This window comes from Aquarana catesbeiana, linkage group LG07 (genome assembly GCF_042186555.1).
Source record: "Aquarana catesbeiana isolate 2022-GZ linkage group LG07, ASM4218655v1, whole genome shotgun sequence".
NCBI classification, from domain to species: Eukaryota; Metazoa; Chordata; class Amphibia; order Anura; family Ranidae; genus Aquarana; species Aquarana catesbeiana.
The window spans coordinates 61412389-61430295 of record NC_133330.1 but is presented as its reverse complement, the minus strand read 5'-3'; the positions used below and the strand labels follow the sequence as shown (position 1 = coordinate 61430295).

General features: G+C 41.1%; 1 protein-coding gene across 1 annotated transcript in view; it reads left to right on the top strand.

Annotated features, from left to right (window-relative positions):
- TMF1 (TATA element modulatory factor 1) overlaps nt 1–17651 on the top strand; it is a 61210-nt gene extending 43559 nt beyond the window's left edge. The window contains exons 8-17 of the mRNA XM_073592209.1: nt 43–199; nt 1577–1669; nt 4406–4562; nt 4890–5082; nt 7176–7245; nt 7330–7422; nt 9851–9970; nt 13279–13431; nt 14547–14672; nt 16138–17651. Coding sequence (XP_073448310.1) covers nt 43–199; nt 1577–1669; nt 4406–4562; nt 4890–5082; nt 7176–7245; nt 7330–7422; nt 9851–9970; nt 13279–13431; nt 14547–14672; nt 16138–16281 — 1306 coding nt within the window. The 3' untranslated portion in view covers nt 16282–17651. The remainder of the gene's footprint in view (nt 1–42; nt 200–1576; nt 1670–4405; nt 4563–4889; nt 5083–7175; nt 7246–7329; nt 7423–9850; nt 9971–13278; nt 13432–14546; nt 14673–16137) is intronic.
- Nucleotides 17652–17907: the final 256 nt, after the last annotated feature.

Here is a 17907-nt window from a genome sequence, read left to right as displayed (position 1 = left end):
ACTATATTGATCTCAAAAGTGTACCTCTTTTTACTCTTCCAGAGAGCTTGCTGAGTTACACAAGGCCAACGCTACTAAAGCCAGCGCGGCTCAGGAAGTGGCGTTAAGCTGCGAGATTAAAGCAAAAGAAGAAATGTGTTTTGCACTAGAGAGAGCCAAGGAGGAGTCGCAGAAACATCAGGAGGCATTGTCCATGCAGGCGAGTAATTTAATCGTCACATTATTTGTTTTTTAATCTTTTTTTGGACACATTTCTTTTCCATTATGCTCGGTTTTCCCATAATTGATTGACTTAATAATAAAATTTGAGCCAATATCCATGTTGCCTGTTCTTTGCTGACAATGAGGGGGGGGGGGGGGGGGTTAAATTCTGATATGCAAAACCAAAGTTTCTGCAAACGCACGGTTAACATTTAATCCTTTCATGCCTGGGGGTCATCCATGCCTAGATGCCCAGGCCAAGTTTAGCAGCCAATAAAGTCAAAACTACAACTACAATTCAAACTTTTGCTCCTCTTCTTCCTTTTTTTTTTTTTTTTTTTTTTTCTTTAACAGGTTGTTATTTACTTTAAAAGCCAGATTTTTTTGATTGCTCCTGTTAGCGTGCCCCTCTCTTTATGAGGCACTATGTTATTTCAACTGAGTGAAGCCAACTTGTTTGTTAACCATGCAGTGTGAGCACTAAGGCACATGTCACATTAGCAATCCTGTCACTAGTCACAAACCCCCAGCAACAAGATCACTAGAAATATCATGATGGACACATACTCGCTTTGTATGTATTGTTCCCTCTCTGGCTTCTTCAGTGAGGTGTCACTCCCTTGTTGCCGAAAATACTGCATAACTTGCATAGCTGATGAGGGTGCAGCCTTGCTTCTTCAGCTGGTGAAGGAGCGACACATGCAAGCAGGTGTGTGTGTTTTTGCTCACTTGCTGGGTTCTTCAAGGTAATCCTGCTGCTGACAAGTATTACCAGTAGAGGGATTGCCAGTGTTAAATGGCCCTAGGATATCATTGTGATCACATAATGTGACCAATACTGATTGGTTCATGATCACTATTTTATTAGGCTATCCTCAGCATGAGCATTGTGCTATGGAATGTTAGGGTAGGGCAGGGATATGCGATTAGCGGACTTCCAGCTGTTGCAGAACTACAAGTCCCATGAGGCATAGCAAGATTCTGACAGCCACAAGCTTGACACCAGAGGCAGGGGCATGATGGGACTTGTAGTTTTGCAACAGCTGGAGGTCTGCTAATTGCATATCCCTGAGATGTCAGTTAACCCACTTATAAACGTCAGATGGCAGATGGATTTGCAGACACAATCTGGAAATTGAAAGATATTTCTTGTGAAACATCTTTTCAAAAACATGTATGCTTGGATCATTTGTGTTCTGGATTTTGCCCAGATGGAAAGAACAAGCTTGGCTTATGTCAGAGGAAAAACAGTAAACAGTAGCCATCAGCTAACGTTGGTCAATACTTTTAGCCATTGTGTATGCATGTTCTAGTTGGTATTTTTTCCTTTTTCTTCATCTTTTAGCCTGAAATCGTATTTGTCATATGTTGTTAGGTGACTGATCTGAGAATTGCACTTCAAAGAGCGGAGCAACAGGCCGCGAGAAAGGAGGATTATCTGCGGCAAGAAATTGCAGAACTGCAACAGGTGATCTGCAGTATACTTATAAAATATGCAAAAATCTCCAGCGTCTGCTTTCTGTAAAAGAATAAGTTGTATACTAACCAGACTGGCGGTTAACTAGTAAATTCTTTGCTCTGGGCACTGCTGGTATTAAATACCTTCAGGCGTGTCGATAAGCATGTCACCGCTGGGCAATGTGGGTTGTTTTGCTCTATATTGGCTTAGGTGTCAGCAAAAGGAACCACAGTGCCCAGTGGAGGGCACACTATTCAACACACCCAGAAGTGTTTAATAGCAGCAGCACCCAGGGTTAAGAATTCACTTGTTGAGCATCAGACTGGTTAGTATACAACTATTCTTTTATATGAGGGATGACCCCGGAGAAGTTTTTTTATATAAGTAACTAGGTCAGTTTAAAAGTGGAGAACCCCTTTTAAAGTAGAGCATGTCATCCCTCTTGCTTATCTCATCTACCTGTATATAGAGGCTGTTTTATACTCTTTGATACCTCTCTCATTCCCCAGCTTTCTAGCAATCCCTAGATAGCAGCTATGAAACTCTGTATAAAAATCCACTTGACTTACTTTAGCTTCCCTTCTTTCCCCATTGACTGGAATTTTTTTTCTATTGGCAGCCAGTAAAAAAAATGGTTCCATCCAGTCAGAAGATGTTCTTGTATGCAGACAGACTATATAAGAGTTACCTTTACCTGCAATGAACTGATTTCCAGTGTTTTCACAACATATGTACTTTATAAATATAACACAATAGGGCAAATAATTATTTGATCCCCTGCAGATTTTGTAAGTTTACACACTTACAAAAAAATGAAGGGTCTATAATTTCTATTATAGGTATATTTTAAATGATAGAAACAGGATATCAACCAAAAATTAGATAAAACACGATACAATTGTTATAAATTGAGTTGCAGTTCAGTGAGTAAAATAAGTATTTGATCCCCCAAGCAAAACATGACTTAGTACTTGGTGGAAAAACCCTTGTTGGCAAGCTTAGAGGTAAAACGTTTCTTGTAGTTGGTGACCAGGTTTGCACACATCTCTCGAGGCGCTTTGATCCAGTCTTCTTTACAGATCTTCTCTAAATCCTTAAGGTTTCATGGCTGTCGCTTGGCAACTCTGTTTCAGCTCCCTCCATAAATTTTCTATAGGATTAAGGTCTGGAGACTGGCTGGGTCACTCCATAACCTTAACGGGCTTCTTCTTGAGCCCCTCCTTTGTTGCCTTGGTGGTATATTTTGAGTCATTGCCATGCTGGAAGGACCCATCCACCACCCATCTTCAGTGTTCTGGCTGAGGGAAGAAGGTTCTCATCCAAGATTTTAGAATATGAGGCTCTGTCCATTGGCCCCTCAATGCGGCAAAGTCGGTCTGTACCTTTAGCAGAGAAATAGTCCCAAAGCATAATGTATCCACCTCCGTGCTTGACTATAGGGATGGTGTTCTTAGGGTCATAGCATTTTTCTTCCTATAAACATGGCGAATCAAGTTAATGGCAAAGAGCTGAATTTTGGTCTCGTCTGACCACAGCACTTTCATCCAATCTCTCTCTGAATCATTTAGATGTTCATTGGCAAACTTCAGACGGGCCTATACATGTGCCTTCTTGAGGAGGAGGACCTTGCAGGTGCTGCAGGATTTCAGTCCATGGCAGCGTATTGTTACCAATTTGTTTTTTTGTGACTGTGGACCCAACTGCCTTTAGATCATTCACAAGCTCCTCCCGTGTAGTTCTGGGCTGATCCCTCACTTTTCTCATGATCATCCTCACCCCATGAGGCAAAAACCTTGCATGGAGCTCCAGATCAAGGGCGATTGATGGTTATTTTGTATTTCTTCCATTTGTGAAAAATAGGCTCCAACAGTTGTCTCCTTCTCGCCAAGCTTCTTGCTGATGGTCTTGTAGCCCATTCCAGCCTTGTGCAGGTCCACGATCCTGTCCCTGACATTCTTTGACAGCTCTTTGGGTCTTGCCCATGTTGGTGAGGTATGGATGGAAAAAGGGGATTCTGTAGACAGGTGTCTTTTTTTTTTTTTTTATATACATAACGAGTTTTATTAGTAGCACCTTCTTAAATTGACAGGACCACATGAGCACATACTGTAGCCAGTCTTTGGGAGCCAGAATTATTGTTGGTTGGTAGGGGATCAAATACTTATTTTACTCACTGAACTGCAACTCGATTTTATAACTTTTGTATTATGTGTTTTTTCTGAATTTTTGGTTGACGTTCTGTCTCTATCATTTAAAATACACCTATGATAAAAAATGATAGACCCTTCCTTTCTTTGTAAGTGAGCAAACCTACGAAATCTGCAGTGTGGAAATCATTATTTTCCCCACTGTGTGATGGTTGCCATTTCTGCCTTTTTTTCTTATTTTGCAAATACTAGCTGCCTGATTATCATTCTGTTTTAATGGTTCACTCTTTTCTGAGTCTCTGACTCCCCATAAGCCTACAGAAGGAAAGTAGTATCTTTAGGAGGGCAGCAATGGCAGCCAACATGTTTTTTTCAGTACTAACTTCTTGGATTAGATCAGTAGGAGATGGCTAACAAGCTGCTGTACATGCAAATTATACCAAATTGAAATTTCATGTATATAATTAAAGAAATTATACAACATAAATTTACAGACTTAAACTTTCAAAAAACTTCTGATTGCCCAAAGAAATTTGATAGTTTTCCTGCAAGTATATTTAAAAAAAATTAAATGACATCGTTGCTGTCAATATGACAGAGACTCCAGGAAGGTGAAGCTCGGAACCAGGAACTGAGTCAGAGTGTCACTTCAGCCACCAGACCTTTGCTGCGACAAATCGAGAATCTGCAAGCGACCTTGGCAGCTCAGACAGTATCCTGGGAGAAACTGGAAAAGAATCTCTCTGATCGACTTGGTAAGAACAGATATAACCCTGTAAAAGAGTGATTACATTGTGACAGTGCTCACATAACCTGTAAAGAGAGCAGAACTGTGGATGAGACCCAGCAGGTCCACCCGCTACAGGCTGGCTCACTAAAAATACAGGGGGCAGGTTACAAAACCAGCCACCCTGTTTATAGAGAGAGGGCAGTGATGACCGGTTTGTATTACAATAAGCTCCAGCACATAGGAAAATTGAAGGAGGATTTATGCTGGATTACATTAAAACAATACCCGTCTCTTATTTATCCCTTAACCCCTTAGACCATTTTTAATTCTAAGACACCTCTCTTTGCCATAGCTGAATCCCAGACTTGGTTAGCATCAGCAGTGGAGAAGGAAAGAGCGTCTATTGAGGAGCTCCTGTCCATAAAGACACAAATATCTGCTATGGAATCTCAGAACAGTCTTCTGCGACAGGAAAAGGGCCGCTTGCAGGCTCAACTAGAAGTGGAGAAGTCCAGGCTATCAAAGATGGAGGAAGAGCACAGTAGGTAAGTACAGAGACCTGTTTCTAAAGTTTGATGTTAGCTGCTGCCAAAAGGAACCAGTAAGATTTCATGCTTCGTTTCTATAGTGCAGGTTAATGAACGAAAGCGGAAAGTGACTGTTATGAGGAATATGTAGGTGGCAATTGCTTGTTCCCATCCTTTGACTTTTTAGCTTTTTAAGTTACTGACCTGAACCTGGAAGTTGAAGGAGGGCGGATATACCACTTTTACTTGTAAAGCAGGCCACTGTGTCTTTTTCAAAGGTGAACTTTAAGTGTGCTGCTTTTGCCATGATGGGCACATTTTCATAGCATAGTTGCACTCTTTGACAGACTCACCTGCTTGTTTGCCTCTTCCAGAAATGACAGGTCACAGCTGTTCCTCACTGTCCCTCGTTGCTTCGTCCATCGCCCTCTTCTTCGGGTCTTTCTCCAAGTTCCTGTTGCTTCCTTTCAGCCATTGAGTGGTCACAAATGATGTTACTTTTGCACACATACACACATACAATCTATCAGTACCTCATCATCAGTGCTGTCCATCAGTGCCACCTATCGGTGCCCATCAGTGCTGCATATCAGTGGCGCCTATCAGTGCCCATCAATTCTACATACCATTGCCTATCAGTGTCAACTCATCAGTGCCCATCAGTGAAGGGGAAAACAAAATTTTATGACAGAAACTAAGAGAAACCCTTTACAATTTTTGAAAAAAAAAGTCTTTTTTAGTTTGTTTAGAAAGGAATTAAAAACCCCCGAGGTGATCAAATATCACCAAAAGAAAGCTCTATTTGTGGGAAGAAAATGATAAAAATTTAGTTTAGGTACGGTGTAGCATGACCGCGCAATTGTCATTCAAAATGTGACGGCGCTGAAAATTGTCCTGGGCAGGAATGGCCGAAAGTGCCTGGTATTGAAGTGGTTACGGAGGGGTGGGCTCCCTTCAGGCTCACCTGCCCTCTGCTTATCCATTATAATGCTTGTGCTTCCACTGTGGAGGCTCTCAAAATTTAGAGTTGGGACTATAGAAAACTGGGTGCCTTGACGGGGCTAACGCATGTATTTGCAATTGTGTGCAGACTAAACCCGTTTTTAACGCATATTGTTAGACAGGATAATTCAGTTGGTGGCAGGCTGGTCGGTAAGTTGAGCTTGGAAATTTCTTTGCTTTTGCATAATCTATTTTGGCCATTAATATGAATTAACGCTCAAGCGCTAAACACGTCTAGCGTTAATGGGTGTATAGCAGCATCAATTGTTTTTTTTCTGCCAAAACTCTGCTGCTCCTGGATGCACTGGCAGTGTGTTCTTCTTTTTTTTTTTTTTTTTTCCTTCCTCTATCACTAAAAGCCTATGTGTGCACGAACACATAGGCTAACATGCAGGGGAGTTTAGAAGCAAGAAAAAAAAAAACGCCAGAGGCCCCTAGAAGCAGCTGCAAAAACGTCCAGTGTGCATGAGGCCTTACACCCCTTTCACACTGAGTCAGTTTTAAGGCGTTTTTAGCGCCTGAAAGCCGCCTCCCATTCATTTCAGTGTAACTTTTCACACTGGGGCGGTGTGCTTGAGGGAAGTTAGGAAAAGTCCTGCAAGCAGCATCTTTGGGGTGGTTTGGAAGCGCTGTATACAGCGCTCCCAAAACGCCCTGCCCATTGAAATGAATGGGCAGCTCTTCCAAAGCGCTCGGTAGTGCCGCAAATTGGGTGTTTTTAATCCCTTCCTCGGCCGCTAGCGGGGGGGTTAAAGGTGCCCCGCTAGCAGCCAAATAGCGCAGCTTAAACAGCGATAAAGCGTCGCTAAAACGAGCGGCGCTTTACCGCCAATGCTCGGCGGCCCCTGTGTGCAGGGGCTCTTAGAGTAAAAGTAAACAAACAATTCCATTAATGTCGCTATTGCTTTTGCTTAGAGATCAAGACACTTGCAAGACACTTCCTTGTATCAAACACTAGATGGCAGTCATAGAACACGTTTAGCACAGCTACTCCCATGGACTGTATGCTTATATTCTTACTTTTGGTCAATACTTGCACACCAGAAACCTCTATAGGGACTGCAAGAATGCACATCACCTCCTACCATAAACTGTTATTTCATCTACAGAAACCAAGTGGAGCTTGAAAATCTAAAGATGGAGTACAAGAAGATGGTTGAAGAAGCCAGAAAAGAAAAGGTTTGATTGTAATTTATTTAGGTCTTGTTTCATCCTCTGCTTCTTTCCTGTCATGTATTTCATACTGAGGAGGTTGCCTTTCAGAATCTGCTGGCCAGTCAGTTGGAGATGGAGAAAATGAGGGTGGAGCAGGAGAAGAAGAAGGTCTTGTTGGCCCAGGAAGCTGTGAAAGAGAAGGTAGTGTGCACGTGTGTGTGTGTCACAAAATAAACGTCCAATAACAATTTTGTCCCCAGAGGTCATTGATGCTTAGATGCCCAGGCAAAATTGAGTCGCGTCCAGTAATTTTACAATAACTCTATAACTAAATTGCACACCTAAATAAATTTTATTTTATAAGGCTTTTATTTAGTATACTGTTTAACACCTCCCCACCCGGCGTATAGTACAATGACGGCTGAGCGGGAGCCCTGTTGTTCTGGGATTCACCCCCCCCACGTGGCGCGATCAGTCACCGACTGTGTCCACCAGACGCAGCCAATGACTGATCACTGTACCGGATCAGTCAACAAAAAAAAGTTTGTTTGCGCTGCTAAGAATAAAAATAAGCATAAAAAATAATTCCTATAAATATACAAACAAGATTCAGTGTTTAAAATCATAACATGGAAATGCATAACCGTGATCCTTCTAACAAAAACCCTACATGCAATAACAATTGTACTAAAGATATAAATATTAATAAAATATAGCGATAGAGAATTTAATGATTAGAGACGTGTTAAACTCAAGACAACAATAATAAATGTACCAAAAGGACAACAAATCCACCAAAAGAAAATAATAGTCCCCAAAAGTCCAAATCCAAGTGATTCAGTAGGTGTCTGTATTAAGGCTTGTTGTGGAAAATTTTATATTAATATATTGTCATAAGTCTCCCAGTGTGTGTTCAATCAGAGCCCGCTCTAATAGCTGACTGGGGCAGATCGACGCTGGCTGAGACCTGTTAGGTAGTGGAAAACTTCCTGGTGTTTGGAGAGAGGTATTTGCGGAGAGAGGGCATGTCCACCAGCAAAAGGGCCCCTGTGCAATGCACAGAACGATCGTCTGGTGGGGATGCGTTCACTCTGCAAAGACATTATCGGTTTAGAGGTGTTTTGCTCTTGTCACCCCTGGTGTGCCTGATCAACATGTTTGGGGTGCCATGACGTACACCTGCAGATAATCTCCCATGCACAAGGAACTTTAGTCATCGTCATTTAGTATATAGTATCATGTCCTGTAGTCATTGTTCATTGGTTGTTTTGTGTTCTGTTGTTAAATCCTTATATGGTCACTCACATCCTGTGAGGTCATATCCGGTGAGGCTGAGGTCATATCCTGCGAAGGGAGCGATTGGCTGTTGGGGCCAGGGCTTCCTGTTTGTGATTGTTTTTGTGGTCTTTTGAATGAAGGAGGCAGACAGAGCTGTAAGGCCAGTCTTGCTGAGATGAGAATGTAAGAAGGATGTGTTTTGTCTATTTGTGAGCATGAGGCACACACACACACCAGAGGATGAGCACCAGAGGAGAGACATATGATCAAAAGGTGAGATGGCATTTGTATCATTAGACAAAATTGTTATTATGATTAGAAACAGGAGATTTGGCTGTGTGCAGCCAAATTTCGCTAACGGGCTCTACTAAGGCTCTTCACCCTCCATAAACTTTGTGCTCCACCGCAAAAATCAAAACGTTCCTCCACCAGCTACCTTGGTTGCTCACCTTGTAAGTGGACCCATATAGAAGTACAGGTCAATAATGCTTTTGAGGTATAAAACGACAGCAGTTGGTACATAATCACACACACTCTAGACCAGTGATGGCGAACCTTGGCACCCCAGATGTTTTGGAACTACTTTTCCCATGATGCTCAGAGTGCATGCGCATCATGGGAAATGTAGTTCCAAAACATCTGGGGTGCCAAGGTTCACCATCACTGCTCTAGCCCTTCATCTAAGTACATATAAAATAAACAGGTACTGTTTAGATATTAAAAACATATGCATATTACAATCTTGTGATCCACCTAACCTTGCTAGACAAATAGCACTAACAGGGTGGCAACACATTTCACGAGTATTGAACAAGGTATATTAAACTCATTGCGATGCCAAATACCAATGTGGGTCACTAGTATGCAGCAGTTCTTAGCACAGGGCTTTGGCACTGGAAAAAAAGTGTTACCCAACATGCACTGACTGACTAACCTATTTCTCAAAGGGACACCTTACTGGGAGAATATGGAGGTGTCTGTTGCTAACCTACCTTCTACTAATGCTAATTGTGTGGATCTAATGCTAATCCAATGGCCTCAGTACTTCCAGGCACAGACCCAGAGCAAGCATGCCAGTCAGGAGTTCTGAATTTTACTGTGACTTTCTAGTCGGCATGCTCCAAAACTGCAACTCAGAAAGTACTGAAGCCAAAGACTGACAAATGGCTAGTGTTCTTCCCCTATAATTACATCTTCAGTGATAATAGCGCTCAAGATGCCACTTTAGCAGCACACCCTAAATGTGCATGATGAATTAGGGCCAGTATCTTCTACTATATGTGTTTGATAAAAAATAAATTTTTATTTAACCAACATGTTGTGTTTTTTTTTTTTTTTTTTTTTTTTAAAGGAACGTAAATCCTATGGATTGTCTTCAGCAGAACCGGGCACTTCCACTCCTACACTGTCCAGATCCAGCTCTGTTAGTGGGGCGGATCTGACTGGTCTGCAGACATCTCTTCTGGCACAGGTAAGCAGAGCTGCATCATGCTTTTTTTGTTTTTTTGTTCTGCCTAATCTGTTCTGTATATATCCGAATTAAAGTCTAAGACCTTTCTTTTTATAGTCCCGCATCCCACATGTTAATGTTTGTGACTGATTTTTTGCATGGAAATGCTTTTAAAACCCTTTCTCTTACAAACCCTTATTTTAACAAAAATAAAGGCAATACGGTGCTACTCCGCACCAATAAAGTATTAGTGCAAAACACCCTATACAAAATGATTACATAAGGTGGCAAAAAACCTCAAAAATAGTATCCGTGTGAATACAATGTGTAAAAAAAAAAAAAAACACAACACAAAAACTGTCCCGTGAGACCACACAAATATTTAAAAAATTATAAATCCCCCCCCCACACAGGTTAAATATGCTGTAAACCAGTGTATGTGATATGTGCAATAATTTTGTCATCCCTATGGATACTACAGAGATATAAAGCCTAAATGTAAAGCAAAAACTCCAAAAAAAAAAAAAACAGCAGTGTGCACAAAAAATGCAATAATAACAATAATGGTGTTGCCCTCTGCAAAATATTGAAATTAACCATAAAATGCAATGAAATGAATGCAAACCAAACGCATACAAGTATTACAGTATTATGAGGGAAAACCTCCTAAATACTTACACATACGTTGCTATTGCAAAAGTTGTATAACATAAGTGACACCTTTCTGGTGGTTAGCAAAACTCAAAATAAATTTTAATAAATGTCCATACATATATCCTGTAAATCTGTGCAACTGTTCACATATATAAAGTGTGTGCTTGATGAGTGCACTTCTCCTTTAAAACACATGCAGTGACTGGATGCTGTTTAAAACACCCCGTGAATCCTTCACCAATAAAGATTGTAGCTCACCTCAAAGATTGGATTTAATAAATAAAGGTCTAATGCACATCGCCCTTTTTTGAGTTGGGACCAAATTATATCCTGAAATTCCGCCACTGAGTACTTCACTAGGATGAGGCTCGGAAGGTCAGCTGGTGTATATAAATCCATTCCTTAAAGGTTAGGTACATGTGCTCAAAGGAACATGAAAGGAACCATCATCCCACAAAACAACCAAAAAAACTAGCAAAAGATTTATTAATAGCTTTTAAAATACACTCATGGTTTGGTACGCCCACCGCTCCCTCCTCACTGGCTGTGATTGACAGCACCAGGGGGCAATGAGGAGGCAGAGACTAGGGAGAGCTTCATCTGTCTTGCACATTGCTGGATCAAGCTCGGGCTCAGGTAAGTATAAGGTGGGGCTGAGAGGGGAGCTGCACACCTGAAGGTTTTTTACCTTCATGCATATAATTCTTTCGAACCACTTTAACTTTGATGCTTGTTGGACTGCACGGATTACCTACAGTGCCTTGAAAAAAGTAATCATACCCCTTGAAATTTTCCACAATTTGTCATGTTACAACCAAAAACGTAAATGTAATTTATTGGGATTTTATGTGATAGACCAACACAAAGTGGCACATAATTGTGAAGTTGAAGGAAAATGATAAATTGTTTTCAAATATATATTGATAAATGGTTTAATTTTTACAAATAAATATGTGAAAAGTGTAGCGTGCATTTGTATTCGGCTTCCCTGAGTCAATACTTTTTAGAATCACCTTTCGCTGCAATTACAGCTGCAAGTCTTTTTTTGGTTTATGTTTCACCTGCTTTCCAGCTGACTGGAAATTGCATATCTCGAGAACACCACCCAACGCTGTTTCGTCAGCCCACGTCTGATGTCATCAGGGATCCCCTGATGACGTCAGACAGTGGCCTGACAAAGCGGCGTTGAGTGGTGTTTTTGAGATGTGTAATTTCCGGTCAGCTGGAACGCAGGTGGAGCTCAAACCGGCGTTCTTTATGCTATATATATGCTGATCTTTTGCTTCCTAGATGTAAGTGCAATATAACCTTTTTTAAATAAATGATTTTTAATAGTACACTATGAGAGCGTTCTTCCCTCTCCTTCTCGATCTCTATCTCTATCTGGCATCATTGGAGTTTTGGACAGAGTATTTATCTGCATATTGAATGGATGTCAGCGGCGACTTGGATTCTTTTTCTGTGATGTCCTGGGTTTTCTTCCTTCTATGTGCCTTTTGACTTCCTGTAATAGGGATCAAATAAGTCTTGAGTGCGTAGTGTGTCTGCATGCTGGTGGAATAGGAAACTTTCCTATACACACAAAGGACATTCTTTGCACTTGGGATTTGCGATATATTATGGAATTCACAATAATTCACTTAATATAATAGGAGACACTTATATTGTATTTGTAAACACCACTGTGGTGATGTTTAATGTACGATTTATAGGAGCGAGGTTACTTTGATTGTATTTATTTCTTTTAGCAATGGCTTTCTTCTTGCCACTCTTCTATAAAGACCAGATTTGTGGAGTGCACAACTAATAGTTGTCCTGTGAACAGATTCTCCCACCTGAGCTGTGGATCTCTGCAGCTCCTCCAGAGTTACCATGGGCCTCTTGGCTGCTTCTATGATTAATGCCCTCCTTGCCTGGCCTGTCAGTTTTTAGGTGGACGGCCATGTCTTGGTAGGTTTGCAGTTGTGCCATACTCTTTCCATTTTCAGATGATGGATTGAACAGTGCTCCGTGAGATATTCAAAGCTTGGGATATTTTTTTTATAATGTAACCCTGCTTTAAACTTCTCCACAACTTTATCCCTGACCTGTCTGGTGTGTTCCTTGGCCTTCATGATGCTGTTTGTTCACTACGGTTCTCTAACAAACCTCTGAGGGCTTCACAGAACAGCTGTATTTATACTGAGATTAAATTACACACAGGTGGACTCTATTTACTAATTAGGTGACTTCTGAAGAAAGTTTGTTCCACTTGATTTCAGTTAGGTATATCAGAGTAAAGGGGGCTAAATACAAAATCACGCCACACTTTTCACATATTTATTTGTAAAAAAATTTGAAAACCATTTATCATTTTCCTTCCACTTCACAATTATGTGCCGCTGTGTGTTGGTCTGTCACATAAAATCACAATAAAATACATTTGTTATTGGTTGTAACATGACAAAATGTGGAAAATCTCAAGGGGTATGAATACTTTTTCAAGGCACTGTATTCATCCACATGTCTAAGGCCTGATGTCATTTCACTGATAGTGTTTGGCTTCATACATAGTTTGAGCTTTTCCTTATGTACACTTAGGACAATCCTCTATATTTATCTCTGCTTGTCTTTATCGCTTTTGCTATCTTGATGCTTTAATCTCTGTTCATGTTTTCTTTTTTGCATAAACCCAGGATGAGGCTCATGATCACCTCTATGGATCAATGACAATGTCCATCAGTGGTACAAACCTCTATGAAGCTGTGAGGATGGGCGCCGGCTCCAGCGTCATTGAAAATTTACAGTCTCAACTAAAACTGCGGGAAGGGGAGCTTGTCCAGCTTCAGGTAACAGATTTTCCAGGACTATAAGCAGACTTTAGGAAAATATATCTGTGTTTGGACTGAAAACACAGTGCCTCTGCTGCACTGAGCTTCCAACAAGTGTTGTCAGCATGCTGGACTTAAAAACTCTGCCTAGGTCTGAATTACCCTTAGTATTTTATCGCTCACAGATACTAGTGAAAATATTTTGTGGAATGGAATTTAGTCATCCCTTGGTATAGCTAGGCTTTCCCTTCAAGTCCTGGTTCACAGCTATGCATTTTTTTGTGCGTTTTTCAGTTTTGCAGAAACACACTACAGTCCATTTAACATGGTTTCCTATGGGTCACATTCACATCTGTGCATTTTATGGAAAGGGCCAGGGACTTTTTAATGTTTTTTGGTTCGATAGACTTCAATGGATCAAAAACGTGTATTGAAACATGCACCTGGAATATGCAAACTGCAGCCTGCATAGGTGTGAACCAGGCCTAAAGCCCCATATACATGGGCCAAATGTAGGGAGACAAGGACCGGTTAAAAAAAAAAAAAACTGCCGACATATGGCCCGTGTGTATGTCGGTCTGTCTTCTGTCAGATGTGCGTGTTGGAAAACTAGCAGCCGACCGACTCCTGATAAGCGGTCTCAGCCAATGGCAGAGTGCGCTGATCGGAGTGTCCATCCCCCTGGCAGAACACAACAGCTCAGTGGGGGGGAGAGATCGCTGAACTAACCTTGCATGGTTAGTAGTGCGGCTCCGACCGGAGCTTTCCTTTTTTTTTTTTTTTTTTTTTTTTTTTCGTGCAACCCATAGGATTGCATGGAAAAAAACTGTATTGTGTACCTGGCTTTATTTGTAAAACTTCTGTTTTTTGATTTTGATTTGCAATTTTTTTTATAGAACTGCAAGATTGTCTCCATACAGCTAAAACTTAAATGAGATGCTAAGACATCTGCCTGGCCTCACTGTGATTTCCTGAATCAAATATTTTTCTGAATGAGAAGCAGCCCTGCTCTGATATGCAGCTAGTTCTGCTGCTAATTTACTTGATAAATCTCCTTCAAGATATTTTTCAGTACATGTGACTTACTGTAGTTCAACAACAATAGTGGCTTACTGTAATGTTTTCACTTCCAGCTTGAAATCGGAAACTTAGAAAAAACTCGCTCAATACTTGCTGAAGAAGTTGTTAAGTTGAACAATTTAAATGAGGAGCTGGAAGAAAAGGTGAAAGAGATTCCAAAACTGCGGGCTCAGATGAAGGTAGGTAGACATGGATTTGTGAGTAACATATTAAGTGCTCTGATTTCTGACTGAGGGATAGTCCATTCTGACCTGCAGCTGAGTTGTTGCTGTATTATGTAGCAAGGATCTCTTATCCCACGTCTTCATTTTCGCTTGGGCATAAACCCTTACCTTACATTTTAGTACCACACTCCCTGTATGTCTGGTGTGAATTCTAAGTATTTTTCACAAGCAGGTTACCAGTCCCTAGATGTAATGGATGCATTTGTTTACTTCTATTTTAGGCTCTTTCTCCCTCTTTATTGCCACCTGGTGGCATTAACACACCTCAGCTGATGTGTAAACAGTGCTGCCAACGTGTGACATGAAGCGAGAGGGTTAAAGGATTTTTCAGGTCACCAGTCCTTAGGCTGCATTCACACTACAGCGTTTTGAATCATGGGCAGATTTGCCACGAATCTGCCCACGATTTGACAGCGCTGAGGTGTGAATGACAAAACGTAGGACTGGGATTCGAGATGCCATTCATTTGCGTCCAGCGATGTGGGTTGGCACGATTGCAGTGCGATTTTATCACACCAGTCCCGCACCGCAATTTGAGGTGTTATTCAAATGAATGGCATCTCGTTTTCATTCACACCTCATCGCGGGCAGATTTGCGGCAAATCTGCCCGCGATTCAAAACATTGTAGTGTGAATGCAGCCTTAGATGCAGTGGCTGTGTTTTCATTACATTTTGTGCAAGTACAGAAAATAACTGTTCATGCTAGATATTCTTGTAACTTCCTGCAACCCGTGGTTACAGGAAAGAAATTTGCTCCGTGTATGCCCGGCCTAAGTGTAGTTTCTGTCTGCTGCTTCATTCCCCTGATATCAGCATAGAGTCACTTCTGACAAGTTTTTCTGACACCAAGAAAAAAATGGTGACGGGAAGAGCACAGCCTGTGATTGACAGCCTCAGCTCTGTATATGTGTGTTGTGTGAAGGGGGTGTGTCCCTTCCCTCCAATCAGCCCTCAGAGCTCTTCAAACCAATTTCAGCTCGCTGCCCTATATATATATATATAAAGGGTTTACAACCACTTTAACTGACCATCTGTGTACTTTCATGTTTTCAGGCCACTCCGGTCTGGTCACATGATATACCCTGTGTACAGGCTGCCAGAGAGAGCTTTCGACAATGGCTGGAATGCTTAGGAGCGGTGATGTCACCCATAAGCTTACTATGGCCCATCCTTTGTTGGCAATCTCCTCTCCCCTGAAGCTGCCACAAGCTGACACAGGGGAGCCGGATCACGTGACTGGACCAGAGCGGCCTGAAAATCGGTATACGGATCTTTACAGAAACCTACAGATCTATACTGATCTTTCTTCCACAGGTTAGGTAGTATAGGTGTTGGGTGGGAGCAGTTATAGGATTAGCTGGTATATCTTGGAATAATACTTCAAGTGCCAGCACAGTAATCTTATGTCTCTTGTTACAGGACTTGGACCAGAGATACAACACCATACTGCAGATGTACGGTGAGAAGGCCGAGGAGGCAGAAGAACTGCGTCTGGATTTAGAAGATGTAAAAAATATGTATAAGACTCAAATCGATGAACTTTTACAGCAAAGGATGAATTGATTTTTCTGAAATTAAAACTAACAAAAATCCACGTTAGTAGGCTGACAAATCTAACTGGGAATATGTTTAATATGTAATTACCTTGTAAAAATAATTAGTGTACATTAGGAAAGTTTTATTCTCCGCATGTTTATATTGACCTTCTGCCTTGTAGCTATTGCTTAGAGCAGTGTTTTCTCAAATGCGGTCCTCAAGGTGCCCCAACAGGTCATGTTTTCAGGATTTCCCTCAAATGAAACGGCTATGGTAATTACTAAGGAAGTCAAACTGATCGAATCACCTGTGCAAAATAATGGTAAGCCTGAAAACATGACCTGTTGGGGTGCCTTGTGGAATGGAGTTGAGAAACACTAGCTTAGAGAGCAGCTCCCTGTAGAACGGATTTCTCTGCTTTGGGTGCAGTGGGGTGGGGTGTGATCTCCACCCAGATCTTCTTTGTTGGTCAGCAGGGAAATTCCCCTCACACCTGGCATCGCCTTGACAGTATGCGAGTACAGCTTAGTAGCCGAGCTATTTGTGTTACTGGCCTGTCGCCATATATTCCTATAGAGCACCCACTAGGGGGCGGACTTGGCCTTCCAAATGCTGAGGCAGGGACCTAGACCAGAACTAAAAACCCGTTGGGGCCAGAGTTTGCTCCATACCACCCAAAATAGAGAAATTTGGTTTATCGAGGAGGGGGTTGCTCTTTCAGTTAAATTATTTGTGTAATATTTAAATTTACTTTGGGTCCAGCAAGATATTTTTTTTATAAAAAAGATTGGTTAAACTAATTGCTTATATTTTATTGACCATAAATAATGTTTTTGCTTGGCGAAAGTATCTACAGTTCCCTTGTAAATGTATAGACCAGGCCGATTTAATATTACTTTTATTTTATTTTTTATTTTCTATCCGCATCACTTGCACTCTGAGGGTCCATGCACACTGGGCTTAAAAAAAAAATGCTGCTACTACAGGAGGTTTTTGTGTTTTGCCTGTAGAAGCAGCTTAGTGTTACTCTTTGTCCATGCACATTAGGATATTTACAGTCATATTTTAAGCTCAGCATTTAGAGGCAGAAAAAAAACTCCTATTGGTTTGCGTTTTTGAGAGGAGTTTTCTGGCAGAAAAAACGCTAAACACTCCTAAATGCATGTACAAAAATGCTCTATGTGAGCGATTTTTCTCTGCCAAAGCCCAGTGTGCATGAGCCCTTATTTCCAAAGACCACAGTCATCTTAGTGTTGAATTGGTAACTTATTTATGAGAAATCAAAGCAAAAGAGCATTTATTTTCTGTTGAAACTTACAAACTGGTGTAAAGCTGAAACCACAAACATGGTAAAATATCTCTCAAGAGAAATAAAAAAAAAGATTTGAAAATAAGAATCATTGCGTATTGTGACTGTTTACTCTATTTGCATCACACTGAATCAGTAGTTTATTTTTCGTTGTATATAGATGTGATATACTATAAGGCTGGACATGCATGCTTACACACTGGGCTAAATAAGAGAAATCAATTGATTTCCCCCATCCATACTAAACAGGAATCTCCACTGCTGGCTGTTGTACTCAAGAGGCGGCAGCACTTGCGACAGCCAGAATATCAGAACAGCAGCTGCATTTTGATACAGGATTTAAT